This window comes from Schistocerca gregaria, chromosome 6 (genome assembly GCF_023897955.1).
Source record: "Schistocerca gregaria isolate iqSchGreg1 chromosome 6, iqSchGreg1.2, whole genome shotgun sequence".
NCBI classification, from domain to species: domain Eukaryota; kingdom Metazoa; phylum Arthropoda; class Insecta; order Orthoptera; family Acrididae; genus Schistocerca; species Schistocerca gregaria.
Window position 1 is genome coordinate 336,499,278 of NC_064925.1, and position 19,124 is coordinate 336,518,401.

Here is a 19,124-nt window from a genome sequence, read left to right on the forward strand (position 1 = left end):
GTGATTACAAGGAAGGGAATTTCTAAAGACTTCACCAGTATTTAGCGCAGGAACTACCAGCAGAAAAAACTGGATTTTGTAAAGGAATAGGAACCAGCGATCAAATTGCCATCATTTGCTGGACTATGGAAAAGGCAAGAGAATTCCAGAAAGATGTGTATCTCTGCTTTATTGATTATGCCAAAGCCTTTCACTGTGTCAGTCACAATAAATTATTGGAAGTACTTAAAAATATGGGAGTACCAGATCACCTCATTCATCTCATATGGAGTTGCTTACCAAGAAGCCATGGTGTGAACTATATATGGAACAACTAAATGGATCAAGTTTCAGAAAGGGGCATGGCAAGGCTGTGTATTAACACTTTAATTATTCAGTATGTATGCAGAGCACTTTATGAGGAATAATTTGCTAGATGAAGAAGAATCTGGAATTAAAGAAGCTGGGATAAATATAAAAAACCTTAGATATGCAGATGATAGTATACTGTTGGCAGAAAGTGAAGAAGCGTTAAAGATTCTCTTGCTGAAGGTCAAAGAAGATAGTGAAAAAGCTGGTCTTTGGCAGAATGTCAAGGAAACAAAAATTATGGGAAGTACACCTATCAAGTCATGACATATAGGAGGAGAAACAATGGAGGTAGTGTCTACGTTCAATTATCTCGGTTCCCAGATTTATGCAGATGATGACTGGAACCATGAAATCAGAGATGATTATTACTTGGTAGAAAGGCAATATCATACCTTGACAAGGTTTCAAAGAACAGAGATATAACTTTAACAACAAAGATACGTATTGTAAGGGCTATGGTCTTTCCAGCTGTGATGGACCATTAGAAAGGCAGAATGGTGAAGAATAGACTACTTTGAATTGTGGTGTTGGAGAAAACTTCTGGCAGTCCCAAGGACTGCAAAGGGGCAGTATTAGAGCAAATAAAACCAGGGTGCTCCCCGGAAGGTCTCAAACTAAAACAAAAGCAGCCCTACTTTTGGGCACATCATGAGAAGACATGTTTCACTGAAGAAAAAAAAGTACTCATGCTGCGGGAGACCTAAGGCACTAAAAGAAGAGGATGTCAGAGGATGAAATGGATTGATGTCGTCACAGAAGTAATGTGTTCTAACCTGGAAAGCCTATAGGAGAAAGTGCAGAATAGAAGAAATTTGCATGCTTTAGTTCTTGGGTCATGGAGAGTCACAACTGATGAAAGAAAAAGAGAGAGAGAGATAACATTCCTAATTCTGATTCATTTGCCTGCATTCCATTTCTGTGATGCAGTTTCTGAGTACTTCTAGGTCTTCCTGCATTATCAGGTTCAATTCTTGGTACCAATGGCCAGACACATGGGTTCTGATGTCATTAATGTCTCCTTTTGGTGACGTTTTAAGTGGAGGAGAACCTTTCATCAGGTGGAAGTTTAGATCTGCAAATTGTAGCATTTTCCCCAAGACTGATAGTTATTTGTTGGTCTGGAGATTATTCGAAGGCTTAACCAGAGGCTCCACTGATTCTGTTATGATTTCACCCAGAGTATCTCATTGAGAATTGCAGGTTCCCAGTAGCAGAGTACGTGCTGTTGGTACACAAGGGTTTTTTTCTATCAGAAAATTTCTCCTTGGTGCCAATAAGAGTTAAGCATAGTGCGCCACATAGCAAGGATTGGATTACATGTAATTGCATGTCAGAAAAAGAAGGGAAATAGCCTCATGTATTAATGTTAATAACTGACAAGGTAATACTTAGAAACTAGAAATAAATAGCAATGGAAACTTAAATCCCAAATTAAATTTGTCGTATTATGATAGGCTGGCACTAATGGTTGTGGCGCGCTTTTATTTTTATGAAGAGTTTGATGATGTCTAGTGAAATAAGTATGTATTAAGGATATAAAATAATTTTGGTGAAGTTAAATATCAAAGGTGGGGCAAAATGGTGCTCATTTCTTTCTAACATCCACCCACATCAGGTACCAAAGTAGTAGAATCATTTCAAAGAATGATTGTTAATGTTTTGTGTGCGATTTCTTGTCATGCCTCTGTGATAGGAAGAATTTTCAATCTGTTAGCTCTAGATTGAGAGAACACACCGTTTTTAAACTATTGTCAGATACAGTAAGGCTGCTAGGTGACTCTGAAGATATATAAGTATAAAGTAATGCATGTAAAGATGAAAAGATTTGATACTTTTTGAGTTCACAGTTAACAATCAGTTTCTGGAACCAGTCACAACAATTAAATATTCAGTATGCTTTCAATTTGCCCACAAAGCAAGTTACCATGGTCTCCCATGACCATTTCATGAGTGCTGTTTACCAATCAGGGACTTTTACAAAAAACGATTTATGGCAGGGATAGGAAAGATTTAAACAGGAGTTGCACACTTAATTAAGGATGTCTTTAGAGCATTACAGAAATAACCAAGTACTTAAGGCTAAAATTGCCATCAGACTAAAAAAATTAGATTGAAGAGTGTGAAAGTGCATTAACTGAATAGTAACATAATGCCTCTCATTTCAGGTTCAGAAATCAAGTAAAAGAGCTTGAAGTTATCTTAGAAAATTTAGTAATAAAAGTTTTTGAAACCATCAAGAATGTTGAGGAAGGCATTGAGGCATTGCAAGGATTTTACCATTATTACAAACGACCAGCCCTCAAACAGTTATTTGAAAAGAAGACAGCAGAGGTAACTCATTTGCATTTATCTAAAATGCACAAATTAATGTAACAAGAAACACAGAATGTTAGTAGTTTTTTAAATATAACAAATAGTTTAAAAGTTGAATTCTGATGTACAGATACGAGTAGAGTTCTGTGTTTGTATTATCAGTCATTAGATGAAGATCTTGTTTCTTTCCCACAGTTTTTAATTCTGGCATCTTATGGTGTTTTAATATATTTTACTAGAAACTATAATTAAGTGCTAAAACATTGACATCATTATATTCTTTTCACCATGTTCACTTTAGTTTTAATTTCCCCTTCCTCTTTCCCTAAATAGAAATAGTTTGTTTGATTTTAATTTCAATCCCAGTATATTCAGCGATCAGATACTGTATTCATATTGACCTGGGATAATACCAGGGTTGGTTTAATCTTTTGTTGGCCTATAGCACTGATAAGCAGCAAGACATGTATTCGGGAATAGGTAGTTATATTTTTTTATGTTTTATTTGGTTCTATATAAAATGTGAACATATAATTCAATTTTATTTCTCTAATTTAAGCACTAACTTGCCTTTTATAAACAAGAACTGTCTCATCACAAAATTCAAACAAAAGTTTTGAACCACTACCTGATTAAGCCATCCATACACAATGAGCTGACCTTGGATTTGACGCCGTTCCACTACGTGCCAAAACTGGCACAAGGTTGGACATAATGTCATAACTGAATAGGGTATTTGATTTAATGTAAGTTAAAATTCTGCATGTTTTTGCCTAATGGTTCTGGTTCTTTAAATAATGTATTCAGAAGATATGACCAAACTCTCTAATATGACCAAACAGTGCCGTTATCCTCTGTCAAGGCTTATCTTTTGGATGGAACTTGGCTATTAAGATATGGTACATTTTTCCCATGCTAAAAATTCCATGAATTCCTTGACCACAAATTAGGGATTGTTATCTGCAATAACTATGTTGGCTTAACCACTTAACCAAAATAGTGCTTCTGTAGGCAATTAATAATGGATTTGTTATTCTCTCTTAGTAGGATAGAACATCATTAGCTCTGTTCAGTATTGCAGTATTGCAGTCTTGAGGCAGTGATCCACGAAGGTTCACAGCAACCAAATTCCATAACCTCTAAGAATTATAGTACACAATTGTGTACCAATATTCACAGTGTCCACTATTACTCTCTGCCAAACCTTACAATTTATAAAAGTTCCTTGATCCTTTTAACATATTGTGAATTGTTGGTGTTTTGACAAATTCATAGTACATTTGCGCGGGCCAAAATGCCCTGCATATATTTATTCTGCATCAACACTTCTATTAGGTTTTCCAGGATATATACATAATATTTAATTTCCTTGGTGTTTTTTTTAATACAATTTCTGTATGGGTCCTCCAAATGGTGCTTAAGCAAGTCCATTTACTTATTTATTTATCCATCCATCTACAGATAATCTGACAGTGATTTTGTATTTGTCATCATAATACAATCAAAATAAAAAGCTCAAAATATACACAGAACAAATAGGTATTATGCTGTTGCCTGCTCTTTGAATGGAAGCTAGTTCACTAAACAGTTTCATTATTTCCTTTCCTTATCTCGTCACAAATAAAAATACACAATAATAAAGCTCCCTTTTGACATCTTTTCTATATCTTAAACCCTTGGGAAGAATAAGCTATGGCATTGTCCTGAGACCTGAAGCCATAGGTAGTAGTGGGTGCAGGGAATGGTAAGGTGCTGGGCCAGCAAAAATTTGGTTTCATTTATCAAACTTTATGTACAAAAACACAAAAAACAACTTTAGATGAGACCTAAACATCAAAATTTTGTGGACACTTTTATCAAAATGGCAATTTAATCATGCAAAACCTTGGCAACATAGATATTTAGATGACTGGCCACAAAAAATTTAAAAATAGGCAAAAAATACCAAATGTAGAAATTAGTCCTTTAAAATAAACAATGACTTTTTAATTTTTTTTAAAGCTGAGATATAGTTAATATTGGAGTTCAAACAGACAAAATAGCAAATAATGGTATTATCTGCAAAAGAGTTTCACCTTATTACTCAGCCTCTAACTAGAGCATTTATATGAGAGAACTGCTCCAGAGTGAGAAGCCGTTAACCTTTGCCTAAAAAAATATACAAACTAGTACTATGGCACTAAAATTAACTGTCACACACGTGGTAACCAGTAATTACAGAAACCTTACGAAGCAATAGAAATGAGCCTAATTCAGGTGTAGCAAAAGCATATAAATAAAAGACAGTTCAGTAAAGAGACATTAGTGTGAGACAACAGTGGCCATCATCAACGGAACAAACCCATCATTAAATAAAATAACTCTTACTCACTGAACTCATTAATTGTTAGATGGAAATTCGATAAACGGGGTGAGTATGAACACAGAGATAAGATTTTTCTTATTTTAACCAAGTGATAGTTATAACAATTAATTGACAGCAAGAACAAACACATTTTGCCCTGTAACATAAACCATTATTATAATGCAGTGCATTCATGGTATATGCCACCTTGAAGCTTACCAATCAACATTGAAGACAAGAATTTTAATGCTTATAGTTTCAATGTCCATGTACAACTATCTGTTACAAGTTACCAATCAAACACCACATTTAATTATACTTCCCCTTAACAAAATGGAAACGAGCTTAGTGATGGCCTGAAATAAACTGCAATTAGATTATTTCCACTTCAAATAACATATAACAGTAGGTGATAAATGGTTTAATGAAATAATGCAAAAGTTCAGTCAATTGAGGGCAAGTCACATAACATGAGCAAAGAGGTGAATCACACATCAAAACAACAAAATTTTCAGCCACTTGCCAATAAGTCTTGAACAGAACAAAAACAAATGAATAGAACATGTACTGATGCCTATAGTAAGGCAAGACAGCCGCTACAGCTAACAGTCTAGACATTGTCTCACAGTTAACCATTAGGTAACCAGGGTGATGGCTTACAATCCACACAAACATTTAAAAGTTCACCAGGACAGCTGCTCGCTGTTAATCTCAAGCAGTAACAGTTGGCCTTCGAATGGTTGATTGTTCAGTCACTTTCAAATAGTAATGACGTTAAGGATACATGGTACTTATAAATGGTGAAAAGATTGAAATTTTTTAGGACTTTATTAAATTCTGTAGTCTTTCCTAATTACATTGACATATACATTACAGGGTTTCAAATGAAAAATTGCTTGTATGTACCAAATTTTAAAGTTATGGTTATGTATGCCTCCCCCCCCCCCCCTTCCCCCCTTATTTCTGTTACAGAAACGAGTATTATTTTCAAAATAACTGTGAACTTTCTGTTTCCAGCAATTATACATATGATACAGTGTATATGTTGGTAACAGTGCAGGTTTCTAGTGTCTGTAAATGATTATCTTTGGTAGTATTTACTTTTGTTTCGCTGAAGCAGTTTGTTTATGTGTTACTGAATGTTTGTTGCCCAAGTACTACATATATTTATGGAAGTACATATTCTTTAGTGTGCAGTAAATACGAATTATGCCACGCATCAAGAAATTCAATTAAAGGAAATTCCGTGGTAACCAGTTCACAAACAAAGTAAGCCACACTGTTGGAAGTAACCCATGCATTAGTTCTTCAGGGAAGAAACTCCGACATGGCACACCTCTTGGTGATTCAAATTTTTGTTTTAACAGTGATGCTGTTTGTAGTGGATTTGTGTTGTTGATGTGTAGTGGATTTGTTGTTGTTGATGTGTAGTGGATTTGTTGTTGTTGATGTGGGTATCTTATCGTCTTTGATAAAGGAAGTGGCGAAATGTAAACAATGTGATGGCGTAGGCTGCCTGGAAATAACTCAACAACAAAGTAGCAGGGAGTGTTTAGCATGAAAATTAGTTGTTCTGTGTAGATCCTGCAATAAATCTACCTTGAAAATGACTTTGAGCATTGTGCATAATTCATATGATGTCAATTTGAAGTTAGTGTATGCAATGCATGCAGTAGTAAGAGGAAAAGAGGCTCCTCCCAGTAGGTTCAGCAAGTATGTAAAAATACCTTTAGGTGCCTTGATGGTTATGTCTAAAGCATCTATGAAATGTGCAGTAGAAGAAACTGTAAATATTAGTGGAACCAGGGACATTGCTGTAGCACTTGATGGGACATGGCAACATCGAGGAAATTGTTCCTTGAATGGTGTTGTAAGAGCTACTTCTCTGGAGAATGGAAAAGTTGTTGATGTTGAGTGCTTATCAAGCCAAGTTAAAGTTTTCCAGGCACAAAAACGTGCAGTAAGTGTTATATGTGGTGTGAACTCAAGAACATCCTGCAGGGAACTGAGGATACTAATTACTGCTTCCCGATATATTTATTCCTTAGTGAAATTTGTCATTAAAAATGTATCACTTTTTCAAACCAACAGCTCAATGCATGGAATCAATACTAAAAATAAGAATAATCTTCACAAGGATTTAAAGTCACTTACTCTTGTATAAAAAGGTGTGCATTATTCAGGAACACACATTTTCTATAACTTGCCAGTAGCCATAAAAAGCTTAACAACCAGTGAAATTCAGTTTAAGCAAAGCGTAAAGGATTTATTGGTAGCCAACTCCTTCTACTCCATTGATGAATTTCTCAGTAGGACCAACTGCCTTGTGTATATATCAAAGATTCTGTAACTTAGCGAACGAAAGCGTTGGTACGTTTGCCTTTACATGTGTCTGCTTGTGTCTGTTATGTGCGGATGGATATGTGTGTGTGTGCGAGTGTATACCTGTCCCTTTTTACCCCCCAAGGTAAGTCGTTCTGCTCCTGGGATTGGAATGACTCCTTACTCTCTCCCTTAAAACCCACATCCTTTCGTCTTTCTCTCTCCTTGCCTCTTCCTGATGAAGCAACCATGGGTTGCGAAAGCTTGAAATTTGTGTGTGTGTTTGTGTTTGTTATTGTTTCTATCAACGTACCAACGCTTTTGTTCGGTAAGTTACAGGATCTATATAAGTACAATCCAACTTCTGCACCATTTCAGTGCAGTAATGTGTTCATTGTAAATAAGTATTGTAGTAGTTCTATTACATGTTTATTACCTCATAAATAAAAAAACGTTTTTTTAAATTTTAAATTAAGTGCATTAGTGTTTGTAAAATGATTCTTTCATATAGCGTTCAATAAAAAAAATGACGATCATTCCACTTGGGACCTATGGAAGGTACATTAGCTTATTTGTTTTGTTGTAAATATTTGTCATGTATTATTGTTTTTCTGACATGTTCCACATCCTGGAGGACCTTGTCACTATGGATCAATTGGAATGAAAGTAAATCTAATCTAATCTAATCTAAGTACTGCCACACAAGCCATGGTAACACTGAAGGACATATTGAACATCAGTGTCCTAAGAATTATGATGGTTACAGTGGAAGTATGGAGTGTGATGGAACTCTAAAAATATTTCAGAGGTCAGTGCCCGTTTATAATGTTAGATATATGAAGTACCTAGGCAATGGGGACTCTAAAGTTTTCAATCAAATTAATGAGTTCAATGTTTATGGCGATACCTTGGTAACAAACTTGGATTGCTCTGCCCATTGGCAAAAGAGGATGGGTGCTAGATTGAGGAAGCTATGAAGAGAAATGAAAGGGAAGTTTCTATCTGATGAAAAATTTCCGGGTGGCTGAAGCAGATTGACAGAAACTGAAATAGACCTTCTTCAGAGTTATTATGGACTGGCCATTGCATATGGGAAAGATTGCTCAAGAATATTTTTGTAGGACTAAATACATTAAAAGTTGGTGTACTAGATGCAGCAATATGTTTCAATGATATAGTGACAGGAAGGTCAGAAGTCCTGAATAATTTAGGCATAAAATGTGTCTCTAATATGAGATCAATTGCTTGCGTGTGACAGACAGTGGGTGCATGAAGCTTAAAGATTCGCTCTGTACGTTACCAAAGAAGCAAGAAATGCTAAAAGGAATGCCAAGAGGAAGCTTTAAGATGAAGAAATGCTGCAGGATGAAGACTACACTTCAGGAATGTTCTGAGACACAGTTTAATTGGACTCATATCTTTAGTCACAATTTCTCGCAAGTTGTATTCTTTAGAATTCAGTTACAAATATTTCCTAAAGTTTATAAAGCATTGCTCTAATTTTTTCTGTAAATTGCCAATAGTCCATACTTATGCAGTAGGCCTAAGCTTTATTGCAGACTAAACTAAATCGTAGAAAAAATTCATAGAAAAAATAACATTTTTATTAGGAAAAAAAATTATAAAAATTAAAATGTAAGATGTGATATGTTTTATCCTTGTAATACACATAATAGGTGGAATTAAATGGGTCTAGTACCTGAGCCATCATGTCATGCATATCTGGTAAAAATTTGGTCTCCTTCAAATTTATAAAATTGTATGAAATGGTACCTCAATTCAAGGAAGCATTTTAAAAAAATTGCATCATTTTCTTTGTAATTTTTTTAATAACCCTAAGCAGGTTCAAAAATATTCAAAATACTTCTAATTTGTTTATAAAGTGTGCTGCATTACCTGATATAAAAAAATCAGTTTCAGTTACCACTGTTTCTTTATGAGCTCTAAGAATTTGATATGGCTTCACATAAAAAGAGTGTGTGGTTTCTTTTAGGATAAAACAGATTTATTGTGAGTACCCCAAAATGGTGTGATTACCAATGTATAATATGTTTCATCACCAGATTGCATGACAGTTATGTAACAGCTGAGCAGGGTTCGGGACTAGTGTGCAAATCTTTAATTGTGTAGGCAAGTTGCATTCATTGTTGTGGTTGATAGTACACACTCACACTTTTGCCTATTGGAATGAAATTTTTACATATGAAGTAATAGTAGTGTGAATATTGAAGCTAATTATGTTGTCAAAACAAATTAAGTGAAAGTAGGAACAAGTTAATTATTGACTGTGGACAACAGGAGTTATTAATAAAGCTGAATGAAAAGTGTTGTTGAGATGTATAGTAAATATTTTCAACAGTTTCAAATGCTGAACTTATACTAAGTGTGTGTTATAAAGAAAAAAATAAATCCAAACATATAAATTAACTTCAGCAATCTTTTATAAATTAATAAATATATACAGAATAAGATTTTCACTCTGCAGCGGAGTGTGAGCTGATATGAAACTTCATGGCAGATGAACTCGGGACCTTTGCCTTGTGATGTCCGGAATTAAAAAAAAAAAAAAGGAGGATGGTAATTTTTTTGTTTTTTGTTGTGTTGAAAGGAAAGAAAGAAAAAAGGGTGAATAAAGGTGAAGGGAAGTGGTTCTATTTTTACTGGAATGAACTTATTGATGGACATCACAAAAATTTATTTTACCTATATTTTTTTTTTACTCATCGAAGAAGACAACACAACACATATAAAAGAAATCATCACACTAATATTATCCACAGAATGATCATTTCACAAGACACTTTCTAGCTCGACCGACTCTTAAGACTGAACAAGACTCGACTGACTCTACTCTCTCTCTGGACCACAGCCTCATCACGTCCCTCTGGACCAGAGATTTCAACTGTGATTAGCACGCCGATTATTTAATTAATCGTACAGCCGCTGGGCGCGCGCTTGGCGCGTCATTTAAATGGGGTTAAACGCACACCGCGAGAGGCGTGGGCTAGCGGTGTCTTACAGGTATCGCCACAGCCTTTCGCTCTACCAGCGAGCTACCCAAGCACGACTCATGCTCTGTCCTCACAGTTTTACTTCTGCCAGTATATAGATTGGATAAATGCGCCCAGTACCATACAGTCAATCGTAACATGAAAATGCAGAAAATGGTATTGTTTCATTGTGCCTTAACATTATAAAAATCACAGGTCGATCCACAAGTAAGGGAGTTGGTTAACCATCTCAACTGTGAATACATTTGATCTTGATTCATTCCACAAAGTTTTATAATCTTGTGACCACGCATATCTTTAAAATTTACAAGTGTTGTTACCTGTTAAGAGTAAAATTGATTAAAACACAAGAAGTGCATCTACTAAGTGGCTGAACTGCAAGATGTCATCAGTGAGAATGGGGTGGTCTACATAATTTCATCTCCTCCCATAGACATGGGTCATTGTCATGCCATTTCCTTTAAAATTAGAAAAGACTTATCATTCAAATATACCTAAGTAGTGGACCCAGCAATGCTTTACAATTGATAAATATGTATATGTCGCTGAACATTTCCTCAGTCATCACCCTCCTGATTCCAAACGTATGACATCCTTCCTGCTCGGCTTAATGAACTTGGTACTTACCAACACACTGAGGAAGGTGGTGCAATGGTTAGCACACTGGACTCAGATTTAGGAGTATGACAGTTCAAATGCACGTCCGCCCATTCTGATTCAAGTTTATTGTGGTTTCCGTAAATTGCTTCAGGTAAATGCCAGGATGGTTCCTTTGAAAGGGCATGGCTGACTTCATTCCTATGACCTTGCTGTTTGGTCTCCTCTCACAAATCAACCAACAAACTTACCAACAACTACTTTATGTTTGAGAGGCAGAAACACTACTAGATCAGGGACACAGTCATGGGAACCAGGATGACTCCTACCTGTGCCAACTTTTACACAGGTCACTTGGAGGGGGCATTTCTGGGATCCATAAGCCTTCAGACCTTAGTTTGGTTTAAATACATTGATGACATCTTTGCCAATAAACTCATGGTGAGGCTGAGGCATTAAAATTTTTCTAATCTATAAATACATTTTCCCAATTAAATTTTACATGGCCTGATTCTGAATGCCATGCCACTTTTCTTGACGTTGATTTTGTCCTCAATGAAGCTAAGCTATGCGCCTCTGTTCACATTGAACCTAAGAACAAATAGCAGTACTTACATTTTGATAGTTTCCATCCTTTCCATGTCAAACGTTCCCTCCCGTACAGCCTTGGCATTTGAGGCAAATGTATTTTTTTCAGATGCAGACTCTTTACAGCAATACAGCTCCCTTCACACCTAGCCCTCACTGGACATAATTACCCCACCAGACTAGTTCAAAACAGATTTCTCACGCCATCACATCAAACCCTGGTACTGCTAACCCCTCCAAAAAACATTTTAGGAGTACGCCTCTTGTCACTAACTATTATCTTGGTGTTAAATGTATTAATCACCTATTTTGACAAGGCTATGACTTTCCGAAATCATTCCCTGAAATGAGGTCCATTCTGTCTGTTATTTTACCCACCACTCCAATAATAGCTTTTTATTGCCCTCCAAATCTCTGTAATATCCTTGTCAGACCCTATGGTCCTCCTACACCCATCTCCCTACCCTATGGCTTCCACCCATGTGACCATCCCCACTTGAATATTTTCCGTATACACCCTCCTGTCATCACCTGTACCAGCCCTGTAACTAGCAAAACATATACTATCACAGGGAGAGCTACCTGTGAAATGACACACATTGTATACTAGGTGTTATGTAAGCACTGTTTGGCCTGTTACATCAGCATGATTACCACCGAGTTATCAGTTAGGATGGATGGACATAGGCAGAGGGTGTGTAGGGCATATGCAGAGGGTGTATACCAGCAACACACAATATCGTGTTGCAGAGAATGCTCTGAAACATAACAGTTGAACGCCATCTGGATTCTTCCCCTAGGCACCAGTTTCTCAAAACTCTGCATGTGGGAACTAGTACTACAACATGTCCTTGGTTCTTGCCACCCACCTGGCGTTAATTTACATTAATTTCTTCTGTCTCAGCATTTATTCACAGTAGCTACTCCTTTCTTCACTTCATTTTAGTTTTCTACATCTTTCTTTTTCTGTACTGTCTATTTTTCACCGTCCCCTCCTACCCCGGATACATGCAGTGCACTTAGCTGTTCACTCTTATTAACTCGTGCCTGATGTTTTAGCAGTAATCTCTGACCTGCATATTATCCCATCTTCCACCTTTAAGTTCTCAGATTTTCAAATCTTTCCCGGTGCAGTCCCCAACAATCAGTCTTTCCTTCTTATCTTATCTGGTAAGTTGCCCCTGAGCCAAGGTTCCATGTGACTTTTCCCAAACTCTACCCCTTTTCCTAAATCACAACAACCCTTTCTTTCACCCCTCTTCCTTCTCCTTCAACCATTCTGCCAGAAGAAGGAGTCACTGGCTCTGTAAGCTTCCAGACTTTTAATACCTTTATGTGTATGCTCTCCACTCTGTAAGTAGTTTTTTATCCATCCAGTTACATTATATTTTCAAAAACTGATTATTTTTGTTTAAATACTGTTGCATCAAGCTATTTTTACATATAATACTTTGGAATAGGGACCAGAAAATGTGGCATCCATTTTTGGCCAAATTCGTATGTTTTTTTTTATTCACATTTTTTGTTGTTGAAATTCACATCTATTTTTTGTTTGTGATTAGGTGCACAAATTTAAAATGTTTTCATGGTAAATGATTGAAGACAAACAAAGCCTTATTTCTTTGATACTGACTCTTAAAAAAAAGTTCTGTTTGGGAACTTTTTGAGTGGAATGTTTGCTTTTGCAAAACTTCAACACTGTTTTCTTCTGAAATGGTGTTGGTTTTCTTCCTTTGGCTGTATTTAAGATTTCAAAAATGTTTTTTTGTTGACAAGCAGCAGCATTTTCCCACCAGTGAATTGAATGCATTCATAGCTGTGGGACCCACACTTGCAAACAGTACGGATAGAACTGACAAGGCACTTTGTGTAGAAGTAGAACCATATCAATGGTAACTCTGCTTTAACATCCGGGGAAGAATTTCAGCACAGTTGAAAATTGTTACAGATTTTGATTTCCAATCGCTACCATGCAGAGTGTGGGCCCTATAGGCGATAGTGTAAATAAGCTAGAATTTTGATGACAGAGAGGAGAAGACCGGTGCAGGGAAACAAGCCTGACACATCCATCATAGGGGTCACCAATCTCTTCAGGTGTTGTGTCGTAACCAAAATCCTTGATGGACCAGGATTAGTTGCTGTACTTATGTCAAAATAAGAAAATGAAACAAGCAACACACAACACAAAGCATTCAGGGATGGCTACTGTGCAATTGCTTGGTGAGGTTAGCACAATGTTGTTTGATGTAGCTGAAATGTGATCTGTAGCCGTATGCAGTGCAACCACAGTTCAAAACATCTGCCACCTAATTTTCCACATTAAAAGTGTCCACATTATATCATCTTTTGAGCTTTAGCTAACAAACAGACATATACATTTCTTTGTTATAAAATGCTAGTCCAATGGCTGAATCCTACATTTTATTATTCGGTGGGTATCTTAAATAGACCATTTGACCATCCGTTGTTGGCCTGACAGCAGCTCATTGAGCAGATTGATACCTTATTGCATTCATACACCTTTTGTTTTGCAAACAGGTTCTTATGCACATTGTCTTTCCAAATTGATCTTTGACAGATAACATACAATACCAGAAACTGAAAACTGTTTACATTTTAGATATTTATATGCAGAAATAAAACTATTTCTAAGTATCTCTCATAAAATAGTTCATGTGGATACAATTTGCTGTGAAATAGCACCCATTTACTAATTTCGTGTTTTTACATTTGAGGCAGAATTTGCACCTATTTTCCATTTATCGCAAAATGCGAATTTTCCTGGTCGCTACCTTGGAAAATATAGAGCTTTGAAAATGAATGACTCATTTATATTATCTTTGTATAATACTTGCTGTAACTTTGGCAATGGTCTGTTTAGTGTACACAATTTGTGTGTTGGAAAGCATAAATCTCAATTTCTGCTGGGTACACTCTCTTACTTAACTTTGTGGTCAAGCAGGCTAAGTTGGAATGGGCAGATTACTCTGCCACTTGGACTTTTGTGAAAAGTGGGATGAATTTCTCTTCACACTTTTCAGTCCCTAGCAACCTCATGTGAATCTTCTGGTACTGAACACAATATAACTGACAACTGTCCTCCCAGCTCTGCTATGTCACCTACCTTGACATAACAGCTTCAGCTCTTTTGCTCATCTCACATCTTATTTCAAATCCATTTCCCATCTGTTTCTGTTTGTGTCATCTCACACTGTTTAATGCCAGAAAACTGTACTGAAAACACTTGTTGATGCATTTTAAACAGTGATAGTATTTGATTGTTTCCCCACATTTAGTTTGGTCTTTTGACAACAAGCTTTACTCATATCCTTGTTTTAAGCTTAATTGCACAAAGGACTGTTGAGATGTCAACCATCAGTGGTCAACTATCAATTAAGTCAGATACTATCTTTACATGTCTTCTTATTAATGAACAGACCCTTGTAGTTACCGTATTTTTCAGCCCTTTAGAGAAATCTATAATGACCCCATTATTCATGAAGAAACCAGTTCCTAGAATTACAGAAACAATAAGGCCTTTCAGAGCCAACACTGGATGTCCATAATCAACTATAATTTAGTTGTAAGAGGAACTGTTTTGAACCCATGGGGTTTTATAAAAAAATTGTATTAGGTCATGGTAATTTCATAACTTTGTTATTTATGAAATATGAGTTTAAATAACTTACTAAGGGAAGGGTAATGCTTTTATATTATCGATAAGGGGGACTAGGTTAACCATCATGGTGCATATTGTGAGTACTTCTTCTTGTTCCATATATTTTATTTTTGTGTGTTTATTCCTTGGCCACCATAAGGAGTGATTTGCTGGTATTAAATACTAGAGAGAAATGACAAAGATGTCAGGCATTGATTTCATCTTCTTCATAGCGAGGAATCAGGCCAATTTTTGGGGCTACGGAAGAAAAGCGTAACATTACTCATTCTGTGAGGTTAAAGGCCAATTTTATTTTGTGGTCTTGGTCAAACATCTTCCACAGAGGGGTTCCAAGGATAAAATATGGGTAGGGTTCCTATCATTTGGAGTCATATCATCTGTTCCTCTTTGTCTTTTGGAATATGTCTTCTGTTCTCCTTTTGCCCTGACTATCTCGTATTCTTCCTTTTCGTTTCATTCTGAATACATTTTGAGGGAGCTTCTAAGATATCATATATCCCCTGTCTGTGACATAACTCTTTCTGTTCAGTTTCTTGGTTTGATGTAACATTTTCATGTTTCTTTTTCTTGTCAAGTATCTTTTACAATTGACTAGGCACTCATTTGAGCCCTTCTACCTCTGTTGCTGTCTAATTTCAGTTATCTCAAAATAACTGAAGAAAGACAGAGCTAATTTGTCTTCTCCTGGTGGATGTCGAACTGAGCTGACACTTCCAGAGGCATGACCACATTTTTCTAAGACTGACTAAAGAACACTTTGGTGTGGACTACATTAATTACCAGACTATTCAGTTATTTTATATTTTGTTAGTAGAAGACTAAAAGAGAGCATATTCAGGTGAGGTTAGGAAAACAATTCTTCCACCATTCACGCAGAAGATTCATCTGTCCTCCTGTCCACTAAGCCAGCATTCTGCAATCTTTTATTACTCACTGTACATCGAGACAGGCCTAGACTCAACTTGGCCTACCAAAATGCCTGACCCCTCAAAATCGTCTGAACCTTAATATAATTGTGAGTTATTACACTATTATGTAATCAATTATTATTGTAAAATAGGAGTAGGCTCATGCATTTATTAATGACTTGTTAGCTTTAGCTCACTGTAGGAAACAGACGTTTCTAATACAAATTTTAAGGTAAATAACTCTGCTCAACCAAAATATATTCAAAGGTACTTTCAAAAATTTTAATTGCGGTGTTCTGTTATCTGCCAGTTCCTCTTGTAAGCCTAAACCTAGGTTATTTGGAAGATGTTTGAACCTAGTCGAAATCTTCAACACTCTCTCCATTTTTTTTTTTATTTTTTTTTATTTTTTATTTTTTTTTTTTTTTTGTGAGAATTCGAGGTTGCAGACAGATCATGTTAAAATCTTGCCACAATATTTTGGCTGGCAACCGTTCATCCATCTTAAGATGTCTGCTGTTGGAGACTGCTAGTTTACAGTGTCAGCTTAATAGCAAAAACTGGCACGGGGACGCTTGCGCATTGGCAGCCATCACAGGAATGTCCTCTATCGAAGTCCGCATCCTCTGCAAATAGTGTTCCATCTGTGGCACACAAGTGTAAGTGTAAAGGTAAAACTCTGTTGGAATGCATGCTTGTGGTGCTAGAAACAGTCGTCAGATGTCACCAGATGTGTCATTATGAATAAAATGTTTTCTTTCAGAAAAAATGGAAGAGATCAACGGCTGCCTAGCCTTGTCCAGTTGAAAACTGCCATTATGATTTATAGGATCTTGTGCTAGATGTATTTCCATAGAATCTTTAATTACTGAGTCACAAAAGGACCTAGTGGAGCCAGGATTTTGTGGCAGAATAATCCATAGTGAATCCTGTAGTAATAGAATGTTCAGCTACGGCCGACTTACTGGGCTGCAAAAGGCGACATCTGACATTTGCTTTTAGTGCTGTGAGTGCACATTCTGACAGAGTGTGGACATGTAGTTTCACCTTTACACATGGGCTTGCATGCCAGAGATGGAACAGTATTTGCAGAGGGCTTGGACTTCGATAGAGGACACTTCTGTGATGGCTGCCAATGTGCATCCATCTGTGCACCAATTTTTGCTATAAAGCTGACACCATGAACTGGCAGTCTTCAGTGGTGGACACCTGAAGATGGCCGAATGGTTGCTAACCGAAATACTGTGGTAAGAAGTCAACACGATCCAGCTGCAGCCACGAAACCTCATAGTATATGGTACTAAATGTTCTTTAATTAAGTTCATCAAGTCCTTATTATTGTCGTTGAGGGGCTATACACTTGGGAACACCTTGCATGATCCAGTTCCAATTATTTGTATTTACAAATTTAACTTATTGATAAATCCTTGAATATTATCCATACTAGGCACAATATTTTCATTTCTACCTCACATTTCTCTGTTTAGTTTGTTTAAGTGCACAAAAATATTAGAAAGATGTGTCATCTCAGATTCCCTTTCATCATCTGCAATTAAATCTGCATATTAATGCCCTCAATAGTCAAAAATCCAAGTACCTCATGTCTTAAGTGCAGACATTCATGTTAGCACTTTACCTCAGAATAAACATTATACTACTCTATGCAACAGAGGTGTAGTACACTGTGATTCCATTTCTTGACACAAAACCTTAAAAAGCCACATATTTAAAGACCATAAGTTGATGACATTCATGGCTTTTAGTACTTTGTCTATCACAATTTTCAGTGGAGATGGTGGCTTCATGGTGAGTGAGACAATGGTTGGTTCAAACAATGGAAACACCAGATTTGAATAACAACAATACTAGGAATAGGATAGAGTGCTACTCAACATAAAGATGACCCGTTGAGTTGCAGACAGACACACTGAAAAGACTGTTACACTTGTAGCTATTGATCAAAGCCTTCCTCAGCAAAGAAGGATTTTGCTGACCACCACATGTGTAACAGTCTTTTCGTTGTGGCTGTCTGCAAAATAACAGGTCATCTTTTCAATTGTCGGTTCATAAGTTAGAATTTACTTCACATACTTTACCCATGAATCCTTTCACTTGCTCTGTCATAGAAGCAGCCCCATCTGTGCAGACACTAATGCAATCCTCCCAAGTTTGTTCATTACGGACCAAATAATCATTAGTCACACAAAATATTTCAGGTAGTTCTTTGTAAAAAAAAGAAATAGCTTTCAGTTACATCACCATTACCATACCCTATGTAGGAGAGAAGTTGTGCACAACTGCCAATACCAGTGGGACAGTCAATCCAATGTTGAGAACTAATGATTGTTCTTCATTGTCTCCTTTGAAATGTCATCGATGTCACTGGATGTGTCACTAACTCGGTGGCTAATTGTCTCAGCAGAGAGAGAAATTTTTGAAACATCAGTAGCATCTTGTGAAAAAAGGACTATTTCTGCCGTTCATTAACAAGTGAGCATCAACATGTTTCTGCTATTGTGTGTGGTTTTTTCAGCCGTTACAGTAAGTTCGGGTTCCTTATACCTAGCTTTATGTACTTTTTGTGAAATGCTTCCTGGTATAGTCCTGAGATTTGATTGTTCTCTATTTTATTCTGAACACTTAACGAAAATAATTCACTTCTTTACTTAAGAGAGAGGAATGTTTTTTCACAAATGTCATTTCACTTTACTTGGGTGCACCAGCATTACTGAGTTTTTCACCACAGACAACACACTCAGGTATTGGGCATATTTCGTCACCATACCAAAAAAGGTAAATAATTATCACTGTATTGCCTTTGAACAACTTTCTGTTTCTTTTTTTCAGGCTTGATAGTTTCCCTACTTGCAGTCGAGTGTGGACCACTCTGTACATTGAATTTACCCATATTGGGTGGGGGATGATTTAACAATACTGTAACTGAAAAGACTGGTGTGACACTTACAGTGTTCAAGCTACTGCAGAACATGACTATGATAAAACTGAACTGA

At 36.5% G+C, this 19,124-nt stretch overlaps 1 protein-coding gene across 1 annotated transcript in view; it reads left to right on the forward strand.

Moving 5' to 3' along the window:
* Positions 1 to 19,124, forward strand: part of LOC126278873 (dynein axonemal heavy chain 2) — a 914,655-nt gene that overhangs the window by 118,432 nt on the left and 777,099 nt on the right. The window contains 1 exon segment of the mRNA XM_049979148.1: positions 2,517 to 2,682. Coding sequence (XP_049835105.1) covers positions 2,517 to 2,682 — 166 coding nt within the window.